Raw genomic sequence first — 12,006 nt, 5'->3', positions numbered from 1 at the left:
TTACTCCCGGTCCTAGTGAAAAGCCAACTGTCCCGGTTGATATATTATCGAATAGATATTTGAAAAACACCTTGAGGAATGATTATAAAAAATGTTGACATGTTTCTGTGTACATTATGGACATAATTTGGAATTTTTGTCTGCGTTGTCGTGACCGCTCTTTCCGGTGGATTCCTGGGCATAACGCACCAAACTAACGGAGGTATTTGGATATAAGAAATATCTTTATGGAACAAAAGGAACATTTGCTGTCTAACTGGGAGACTCGTGAGTGAAAACATCTGAAGGTCATCAAAGGTAAACGATTAATTTGATTGCTTTTCTGATTTTCGTGACCAAGTTACCTGATGCTAGGTGTACTTATTGTTTTGCGATAAACTTACACAAACGCTTGTATTGCTTTCGCTGAGACGACAGGGTGATTAACATAAGGCTAAGTTGTGTTTTGCTATATTTCACTTGTGATTTCATGAATATTTTCTAGTAGTATTATTTGACTGTTGTGCTATGCTATTCAGCGTTGCTGATGACAAATATCCCGGATCCGGGATGGGTGGTTCTAAGTTACAGCCTTATTCTATCTTTTTTTTTTATCATCAATCTACACACAATGCCCCACAATGACAAAGCAAAAACAGGTTTTTAGACATTTTTGCAAAAGTATTACAAATGATTTACATAAGAATTCAGACCCTTTGCTATGAGACTCGAAATTGAGCTCAGGTGCATCCTGTTTCCATTGATCATCCTTGAGATGTTTCTACAACTTGGAGTCCACCTGAGGTAAATTCAAATGATTGGACATGATTTGGAAAGGCACACACCTGTCTATATAAGATCCCACAGTTGACAGTGCATGTCAGAGCAAAAACCAAGCAATGAGCTTGAAGAATTTGTCTGTAGAGCTCAGAGACAGGATTATGTGGAGGCACATATCTGGGGAAGGGTACCAAATAAAATCTGCGTCATTGAAGGTCCCCAAGAACACAGTGGCCTACATAATTCTTAAATGGAAGAAGTTTGGAACCACCTAGACTCTTCCTAAAGCTGGATGCCCGGCCAAACTGAGCAATCCAGGGAGAAGGGCAATGTCAGGGAGGTGACCAAGAACCTGATGGTCACTCAAAGCGCTTCAGAGCTCCTCTGTGGAGATGGCAGAACCTTCCAGAGGGACAACGATCTCTGCAGCACTCCACCAATCAGGCATTTACGGTAGAGTGGTCAGACGGAATCCTCAGTAAAAGGCACATGACAGTCCGCTTGAAGTTTGCCAAAAAGCACCTAAAGAAACAAGATTTTCTAGTCTGATGAAACCAAGATTTAACACTTTGCCAAGTGTCACGACTGGAGAAAACCTGAAAACATCCCTATGGTGAATCATGGTGGTTACAGCATCATCCTGTGGGTAGGTTTTTCAGCAGCTGGGACTGGGAGACTAGCTAGGATCGAGGGAAAGATGAACGGCGCAGAGTACAGCGAGATCCTTGATTAAAAACCTGCTCCAGAGTGCTCAGGACCTCAGACTGGGGCGACGGTTCACCTTCCAACAGGACAACTACCCTAAGCACACAGCCAAGACAACGCAGGAGTGGCTTCGGGACAAGTCTCTGAATGTATTTGAAATGTCCTAGCCAGAGCATCTCTGAACATCTCTAAGACCTGAAAATCACTGTGCAGCGACGCTCCCCATTCAACCTAACAGAGCTTGAGAGGATCTGCAGAGAAGAATGGGAGACTCCCCAAATACAGGTGTGCCAAGCTTGTAGAGTCATACCTAAGAAGACTCGAGGCTGTAATCCCTGTCAAAGGTGCTTCAACAAAGTACTGAGTAAAGGGATACTGAATACTTATGTAAATGTTATATTTACTCTTTTTTAAATACATTTGCAAAACTGTCTGAACCTGTTTTTGTCATTATGGGGAGTAGATTGATGACGGAAAAAAACAATTTGTTTTAGAATAAGTATGTAATGTAACAAAATGTGGAAAAAGTGAAGGGGTCTCAATACTTTCCGGATGCACTGTATGGCTACCATTTTTCGGTTTCCAGGTAACGGAGGAGAGGCACACGGAGGAGTCAAGTAGAGTACAGACATTGACCCACCCAATCTCCCATTTATGGCCCCACAACAGCATTTCCCTGACGGAAGTAAGCTGGAAGTTACTTGTGTATAATTATATTCATCCAGCAGATGCTGCTGTGGCACTGCTAAATCCTCTAGGAGAAAGAGAGTGTTCATCTAGGGACCACAGACCACAGGATTACATTCGGACAGCCAGTGAGAAGAAATGGAGAAACCTTTTCAAATATAATCTAATAAATCAAAACATTACAATTCATAGTGACTGATCTATTTAGTGTACAATCAATCTTTAGGTATCAAGGTAGAAATAGCAATATACCATTACTCTCAACGTAAACAACAATTGAATAAGTTGATTCACTTATTGTCTCTACCATGTAAACAACAACTTACATAGAACACGAGCAGCTCATTGAAGTGCCGTAGAATTGTCAAAATTCAAAACTTTTTTCAGACTGGCGCAGAATCTATAGAGGAAAAACTATAGACCAATGTATATACAAAAACAACCAAAAACTTTGAAAAACTGGTCGTCATAAATAGGACACTGTTTTGTTTTAAATCCTCTCGTCTTCTAAGACTCAAGAAAGCAATATCCAAGTGTAAGGCAATGTACAGACATCAGAGTAAAAAAAACCCATATATAACAAATAAATCAAATTCAGTTAGCCAAAAGGGAGCTTAAAATCAATACAGTGCAGTCTATTGACACAAAATGTTTTGGCCTTTGCTTTATATACTATATTACAGTACAGATGCAGTTGACTTTGAAAATCCAAACTGCTCTGTACGTTACAGATCTGACTACCACAAAATGAATGGTAAGAAACGGAAATTCCCAAATCCATTAGAAATGTTACATCATATAATCTCCCTAGGTATCAATTGCACTTTGAATTGTCCGCCAAATGCATTTAAAGCCCTTGCTCTATTCGTTTTCACTGTCAGTCTTTTTAGCTGCACTTTTCTGCAATGATCAATCTAGAGGAACCTTTCACCACAGGAGCTCTCCTGAAGAAACAGAGGAATATGTCACTTGGGAGGTTGTGGCTACACAGAGAACATCAGCCATCACAGCAGCAACATGGCTGCCTCCTTGTGAATCTCTGTGCAGTTAAACACCACAGACAGAATCTTTAGGATGCCTCGTCTATCCACTGAGCTGTCAGATTCTAGACTCATCATCTTCATCACCCGATTCCCACTGGGTCTATATATCTCACTACGTTGAGTTTTTAGGAATTCTCCTGTGGAACACTACGGACTGCCGTGCCTGGAACTGTTGCTTCCGCCGCCGCTTGCGCTGGTCCCAGTGGCAGAGCAGTATCATCTTGAAGGTGGTACGGAAGGTCTTGTTGCACAGGGCATAGCACATGGGGTTGACGGTACTGTTGACGTAGCACAGCCAGTATCCCAGTGCCCACAGAGCCTCGGGGATGCAGCCATTACAGAAGGTGTTGACCAGCACCATGATGTTGTAGGGTGTCCATGTGATGATGAAGGCAAACAGAATGGCGCTGAGGGTCTGTGCCGCCTTCTTCTCCTTTACCAGAGACATGCGCTTGCGCTTGGTGATCTGTGTCCGTGCCCTGGAGGCAAATCTCTTGGCTAGAGCTGCCTCTCTGAAGGAGATCGGCATCGAGGGTGATTTGGTGGTTGTGGCAGGGGAGCCAGAGAGTGGCCCCACTCTGGTGGCCTGGATGGCAGGCATGGACTGGACTCTGGAGATCCGGGAGGAAAAGCGTTGTTGGTAGCTGTTGGTGTCTGTGTTGGCCCCATCAGGGGTGGTAGTAGTGGTGGTGGTGATGGTAGAGAGGCTGCCCCGACTGCCCTCCTCCCCTCTCAGGGTGTCCTCTTCTGAGGCTATGTCCAGGTCCTCGCAGGAGGTGAGGTGGGAGTTGGCGGCTGCCTTCATCCCTGGCAGGTTGAGCACTATGGAGAAGATGGTGTGGTCCTGGGGCATCATCCTTCTACCATTTCTCTCCTCATCCTCAGACGAGCCCGAGTGGTCCACTGACAGCCCGGCATTGTTGTTGTTCCAGCTGTCGCTGCTGCTGTGGTCGGCATCCCCCTCTATGGGCCGGGCACTGCCAGGCCTCCAGGAGCACATCATGGGCCAACAGTGGAAGCGTGCGGCCAGCGCCTGGCTGGGGCTCTTCTTCTGGGAAACTTGGCTTAGCTCATAGCTGCTGCAGCTCCTGGCGCTCCCAGCCTGGTGGTGGACGAAGTGAGCCCTTTCTCCACCCCTCCCTCGGCTCCCTGAGCCCTGCAGGCCCTCCAATTCCCGTGCGCGGTTCTGTGTCTCCCTGTAGATACGCCAGTAGAGCACACTCATAATAGTGACAGGCAAGTAAAAGGCAGCAATAGCCGTGCAGAATGTAATGATGGGCTCTGAGAGGAACTGGATGTAGCACTTATCAGGGGGCACTGTGCGCTCCCCCGCAAAGTACTGCCAGAATAGAATGGCTGGGGCCCACAGGACCAGGGACACGAACCAGGCCATGCCGATCATCAAGCCAGCCCGCCGTGTGGTCCGCTTGGCCCGGTAGGTGAGTGGCCGGGTGATGGAGAAGTAGCGGTCAAAGCTGATGACCAGCAGGTTCATGACTGATGCGTTACTAGCCACATAGTCAATAGCCAGCCACAGATCACAGGCCCAGTTGCCTAGCGCCCATTGGCCCATGATGATGTAGGTGGTGTAAAGGTTCATGGAGATGACCCCGATGATGAGGTCAGCCACGGCCAGGCTGAGCAGGAAGTAGTTGTTGACAGTCTTGAGCTGGCGGTTTACCTTGAAGGATACCACCACCAGGATGTTGCCGATTATGGTGACCAGGGACAGGAGGCCGGTGAAAAAGACAATGAGGACCACCTGCCACACTGTGTGACCCCCAAGAGGGTCATAGGTCAGAGAGGTCACTGTTTCGTTGTGCGACCCTGTAAAATTGAAGAGGCCACTGATGGAGTCATTGTCATCGAGGCTGGTTAGCTCTTGCCAGATGTCCTTGTGGAGAGCGTTGGTGTCTGGGTCGTCAATGCCCATTCCTGGGGAGCTGACGGTCAGGTACAGGCCAAGGTCTGTGCTGTTGGAGCTCATTATGACTTCCTGGCATATTCTGAGGAGAACACAGATAGAGATAGATTACTACACTGTATTGTACTGAGAAGAGTCGCTCCAGTAGGTGATGCTAGCAGCATATTTTTACTCAGTTTTTAAAATATTTTTTACGTTTACTGTGAGCAGTTAAGGTGTTTACAGTTTACCCACTTTTCTAGTCAAACTATCTTGTTTGTAAACAATTTGTATTCATAGGTTTTGTGTTTAACCTTTGCAGGTAAATGCATTGATACACACATTTTTCCCCAGTTAGACTATACAAGCAATAATCAATTTTGACACATTCATCTCGACAATTTTTTGTTTGGAGGGTCCATTACAAAAACATATTCCTGTGATGACATCTTGCAAATTGCCAAGACAGCATCGCAGCACAACATGTCATCCTGTGATGCATCCGGAGCCTCAATCTGATTGTAAGGAGCATATTTAAAAACACAATTACACTAATGCTGTAAACAACACCAAGGCTTGGAGACGTCTCCTGTCAGACTACTGGTGTGACTTAGCATGCAGGTGGTGGCGATTATGTAAATTCAGCTTCTGTGTCTCAGTGAAATAAATCACAGTCCCATCCGACCTGAATTCATGGCCTGTCTGTTAATCTCACTGATAGGTTACAGAATAGAATGTTACTGGCTCTTGCCCAAGGACATTCATGGCCAGCGAGTTTTAGAAGAGATACCTATCCGGCCCAGACAGAATAATACAAGCACACACATACACGCATACATAATACAGGGAAATATAGAGAAACATTTCAATTCTATTTCAAGAGATATTCAAAGATAATGCGAATTTGACCTTCACATGCCTAATAAAAAAAGTATAATTATAGTCAGAGTGAGGCAAGCAAACAGCCTCCAAACTAAAGTTTACTACAACAAACTTTCTGATTGATGTAACTTTGGGAAAGAAATGAGCGGAGACAAGGAGGCTGAAGTGGAGAGACGAGAAGACGAGAGGCTAAAATTGCCTTACAATGCCAAGGACTGAATCTAAGTGAGAATTAAGTTATTAGCTAGCTAGAGCACTCTACACTCCGTCACATTATGTGCTCACACTCTCACAACAATGTCTACATCTGGGTCTCTTGGGCAAACCAAGTACGGGCTTGAAGAGAGCAAAACGGATGGAGGGAGCATTCCCACTCCCAGCTCTTTGGCTCTGCCTCTGAATATCCATGTCTCTGTGTCTGAAAACACAGAGAGCTGTTTCTTTTCCCAAGAATGTTTGCTAATTGGATTCTACTGCTGTGATGGCCCACTGGATATCAAACCATTGAGGAAAGTTCTTCCTTTGGCAGGCAGACAACCTGATGGTGGAACTATAAATACTATTTCAACAAGAAATTGCCAAATTATATTGGCTGGGAGAGTGATGGAAATAGTTCAACATTTAAATGTGAACTATTTTCATGCCATACTAAATTGGTAGCCATTACAATTCAAAATCTCACTTTGAATTGTTTAACTCTGTATAGAACTTTCTCTGATGTCTCTGTTCAAGGCTTTGTATGTTGGCCCATCAGCCAACCTGGTCTCAGAGGATTTCATATGATTCTGGACGTAAATCCAAGACACTCCATTTAGAATGATACTGTATGTCATGTTTGGTATGGTTACAAAAGACAGATGGTTACTTAAGGCAACGAGAACATCTAGCAACTCAATGGTTGCGAGTTCGAATCTCATCACGTACAGAGTTAGCATTTTAGCTAATTAACGACTTACTACTTTTTAGCTACTTTGCGTCTACTTAGTATGTTAGCTAATCCTTCCCCTAAACCTACACATAATGTAACCCTTTTAGCTAACCCTTCCCCTAACCCTAACCCCTGGCCTGGCTAACATTAGCGAGCTAGTTAATGTTAGCCACCTAGCCAGAATTTGTAACCTATCATAAATTTAGCAAATTTGTAACATATCGTATGTTTTGCTAATTCGTAACATATAATAGGAAGTGTAATTCATAACATATCATACAAAATGGGTGGTGGACTTCCACAAATTAATGCATACCATGCAAAATGTAACATATCACAAAATGGACTGTCTCGGATAGGGCTGTGGCGGTCATTAAATGTTGTTAGCCTGTGATTGTTAAGCAAATAACTGCCGGTCTCACGGTAATTGACCATTAATTAACATAAACACATTTAGTATCTCCTGGCTTCCACTGATGCAGACCTTTGGAACATCTACATTTTAGTATAATAGTATAATAAATCATTTGAATATAGCCTACACCATCACAATAAATCCATTATTTATTTTAGGCAGGTCTAAAGAAACATGAAATCAAGAAAATGTAGTCTATTTTAGAAGAACAGAATAGCATACTTCGAGTTGTCCTTATGTTTGGCAGTTATCTGGCTATGCCATAATGTCTCTGGGCTAAACTAGTTAATTTAGCAGACAATATTTGCTTAGAATTCCATGGCATTATTTTATATTGTTTTATAGTATGAAGAATACAATTGAACATAGCTGAATAACATAGAAAGGATATTTTCTCCAAACGATTTGAGGGAGTGGGCACGCATGCGGCTATTCTATGTTGAGTGGTTAACAAAGAAACAGCTACTCCTATATGCTTAATTTAGAGTTATTTATTTAAGTAACTTTAGATGTGATACAAATGTTGGTCTATATGTTTTGATTTTTAATACATTCTAAGGCTGCATGATGTGACTAATGATGATATGAAAAAAGTCACATGAAAGGCGTGAGCTCTGCTTTGTTTTTTTGCGCAGGCTGTACCCACTTCATTAGTCTCTCATTCACAATTTGACAAGCACTTGATAATGCCTCGATTTTCCCGGCTGCATCCCCTTCGTGTGGCCGTAATGCGCCCTAAAAAAAATGTTGTATTTTGCGGCCAGTGGCCAATGTGCCGTTGGGCTGAATGTAATAATTATAATTCCCTTCTCCCAGTTGCGTGCCGAAGCACCTCTCACTCACATGGCTCTCCGTCACGTGATCACGTCTTTCTCACAGGCTACAAGTGAAGACATACACATCGGGGAGGCAACTGCACGTGTCAATTCCAAGGCACATATTGAAGATATTGGAAGAACTGTGCACATGAATACAAACACTAGCATAAAATGATCAATGATCCTGACGCAACAGATGAGAATGTTATCGTAAAATGTTTATAGCAGGGAAACACCATTCTCAAAGGTGACCACAAATGTGATTATGCATGGAATGATTTTATTATAAAATGTGATTTTTTTATGGTGAAAATGATCTTCCCCAAACTTGAAACTCACATGATGTATGACAGCTAGGCTTATTATTTGTATACTTTACTTGTGATACAAACCACCTTGGGGCGGCAGGTAGCCTAGTGGTTAGAGCATTGGACTAATAACTGAAACGTTGCAAGATCAAATCCCCAAGGTAGAAATCTGTCTTTCTGCCCCTGAACAAGGCAGTTAACCCACTGTTCCTAGACCGTCATTGAAAATAAGAATTTGTTCCTAACTGACTTGTCTAGTAAAATAAAGGTAAAATAGAAATTTCATTATCAAAACATATAGGCCTATGGGCTAGGCTACATGAGGTGTGTGACTGATTTGAAAAAGTTGAGAGAAAAAAAGCATATGCTGTGTCTTGATAGGCATCATTGACAAGTGGTAATATATCTTTCAGTGAGTGATAGGCTAATATTGTCACCCATCACACTATTATTGATTTAATATTTTCTTTAGATATAAAAAATAAATGATGTTTGCCATTTCTTTTTTTTGAACAGACCATTATCCTGCACCTGTCTCTAAAAAAACACGTCATCTATGCATTTAAATAGCGATTGCAGGAAGCTTTTCCCATGGTTCATTTTCATGCCAGCCAGGTAGGCTATAGGTCTGTTGTAAATTTAAGCAATTTGCTCAATATTTGGAATGTTGAGAAATAAATATAGTAGGCCTAGCCTACAGAAAGCTGATAGGATCCCCCTCTTATTAATAGAGGCCATCACTCTGTTTTTCATGTATTTGCAAAGCCTATTGAATTGTTGCGCAACATGAATTCATGGGCTCTCACAAAATATTTTGATTAGATTTTCGAATTACATTTGCATTAATATCAGAGTGATTAGAGGGACAATAGAGTCCTGAGTACCAGGCAGTTAGCAAGTTTGGTAGGCTACTAATGACCATCAGCATCATCAGAGGTTGAAGAAGTCTAATTACCATGACTAAAAGGTCACATGGAATTTGACTGCTGTCATGACTCGTGAACGCCGGTGTGGCGGTAATAAGGTCATCATTCTAGTCTCGGATTTATGTACAGAATAATACAAAATGCTCTGAGACCAGGTTATCTCAGCTGCTACCCTGAGCCAGACTAGGTGAGGGGCACTAGAGGTGACCTGGCACCAGTGGGAACACCTGTCCCCCTCAGCAGCACCCCCTGGAGCTCCTCCTTTTATCCCAGGCCTCGCACTTGTCAGAACTCCAAACATCCCACAGTGCACTGCTGCTATACCCCAATGTCCTGATCTGCACAAGAGAAAGGAGAGTAACACACACACACACAATACCTGCCCCACTAGCTCTCAAACACTCACATTAAGATAAAGAAAGCCTTTACCTCAAACAACACACGTAATTGTTCACAAAGTGAATCCGCTGAATGTGTGAAAAGATAAGGTGTCGCTAATGATGGCTAAACATCTTTAAATTGGCAAAAGTCCTGAGAGAGAAAATGTGTCTCTGTGAAGATTACAGATTGAACATTAGGCAATTAGCTTTCATCTTAAACTTCTCATTAAAAAGTAAAAACACAAACAACGAGAAAGAGAAAGAGAGCAGAAGTGGAAGAGAGAGTGATACAAAGAGAGAGAGAGAGAGAGAGAGAGAGAGAGAGAGAGAGAGAGAGAGAGAGAGAGAGAGCAGAAGTGGAAGAGAGTGATACAAAGAGAGAGAGAGAGAGAGAGAGAGAGAGAGAGAGAGAGAGCAGAAGTGGAAGAGAGAGTGAAACACAGAGAGAGAGAGAAGTGGAAGAGAGAGAGAGAGAGAGAGAGAGAGAGAGAGAGAGTCACAATCTCCCTGGGGATTGTGACTCGCTGGGGCTACTGTACCATGCTAACAGGATGTGGTTGATCTAAGCCAGAGTGGGAATTATTCCGACTTTAACCTGAGACGTGACAACCATCACACCAAACAATTACACCATGGGGTCAGAGATACAGGCCCTCAAATGTCAGAATTTGAAAGTGTGATACAACACAGGGACACTTAATAACAGTGATGAGAAAACTGTTGTCTTTTTGTCACACAACAAATCTTAACTCAACAAAAGAGCTGAGGAGAGGAGAATACGATATTTCCACGGAAATGTACTTCTATCAAGCATTTGGTAAACAAGGAGCACTGGAGGAAAGCGATAACTTGTTTTTCTGTCATGGTCAGTTAGAACTCTGCTATAACGCAGGTATGGTGAAATGCTCAAGCGGGATGGTTATTTTTAAAGGGGAAATCTGCAGTTCAAATAACAACAAAATGCATCCCTCCTGTTCGGTGAACAGCTAAGCGATGGGGCTGGAGAAATGTAACCACTGTCGAATCCATAGACAGAGCAATGGATGCAAGGACTGACCATCCATGACATCAAACGTATAGTTTTACCCATGGTACCTGTGTTTACAGTTACATTGTTCACAAAAAATTAAGTAAAAAAAGCTCATATTTTGGGTTCTGATGGAGAACGACAGTTGAACTAATCTTGAGGCATTTGTAGTTGCATTCTTCAAGAATCAATGGGTATTCATAAAACAATCCTAAATGGATGTACCAATCGCAGAATGCTCTTTTAAATAGCTGCGGCTGTGAACCAGGCATGTATTTTTGGAGAAAGTAAAATGAGAATGGACTCTACCTACATGTGTATTCATCCTACTGTTTTTATCAAACAAATGTCATTTTTTTTCACATCCTTACACAACCTGTTATTTGACATTTTGAAGCATTAAGTCAAAAATGACTAAATGACTAAATGACTAAATAATGTTTATGGGGGAATTCACCTTGCACCACCAAAGCATAACACCTGCATTCATGGGTGATGTGCAGCAGGTTTTTTGTACTTCAAAGTGTAGAATATTACAGATGCTGCAGGGAGAAATGATGGTACCATTTCAAACCATGAACCAGATATGGCATCCAATTGCACTAAACTACATAGCAGTTTATAATAATAAACCTTGATTGAAAGTGCCTTGAATTCCAACTATGACTATACCAGCCCAAGGCGCACGTTTGCACATACAGTACTAAATACGAGCTGGTCTTGACAGAGTGAGACATGAGCTGAGTGGGCAGTACATCTAATCCTGCCAGTGTGAATAAGCACTAATCAGTCCCTAATGGGAGTGCCTATACTACTAATGAATTCTGGAGCATGTCATAGATACACTACCGTTCAAAAGTTTGGGAACACTTAGAAATGTCCATGTTTTTTTAAAGAAAAGCACATTTTTTGTCCATTAAAATAACATCAAATTGATCAAAAATATAGTGTAGACGATGTTAATGTTGTGAATGACTATTGTAGCTGGAAACGGTTGATTTCTAATGGATATCTACATAGGCGTACAGAGGCCCATTATCAGCAACCATAACTCCTGTGTTCCAATGGCACATTGTGTTAGCTAATCCAAGTTTATCATTTTAAAAGGCTAATGGATCATTAGAAAACCCAATAAATAAATACAACTGGCCTTCTTTAGACTAGTTGTGTATCTGGAGCATCAGCATTTGTGGGTTCGATTACATGCTCAAAATGGCCAGAACAA

General features: G+C 42.3%; 1 protein-coding gene across 1 annotated transcript in view; it reads right to left on the bottom strand.

The window, feature by feature from the left end:
• Window positions 1-3,057: 3,057 nt before the first annotated feature.
• The window catches only part of LOC139381557 (muscarinic acetylcholine receptor M3-like), a 107,503-nt gene continuing 98,554 nt past the window's right edge, over window positions 3,058-12,006 (bottom strand). Inside the window, exon 2 of the mRNA XM_071125192.1 lies at window positions 3,058-5,200. Coding sequence (XP_070981293.1) covers window positions 3,307-5,181 — 1,875 coding nt within the window. The 5' untranslated portion in view covers window positions 5,182-5,200 and the 3' untranslated portion in view covers window positions 3,058-3,306. The remainder of the gene's footprint in view (window positions 5,201-12,006) is intronic.

Source organism: Oncorhynchus clarkii, chromosome 23 (assembly GCF_045791955.1).
Source record: "Oncorhynchus clarkii lewisi isolate Uvic-CL-2024 chromosome 23, UVic_Ocla_1.0, whole genome shotgun sequence".
NCBI lineage: Eukaryota > Metazoa > Chordata > Actinopteri > Salmoniformes > Salmonidae > Oncorhynchus > Oncorhynchus clarkii.
The sequence above is the reverse complement of the archived record's forward strand: the minus strand, read 5'-3'. Positions and strand labels throughout refer to the sequence as shown.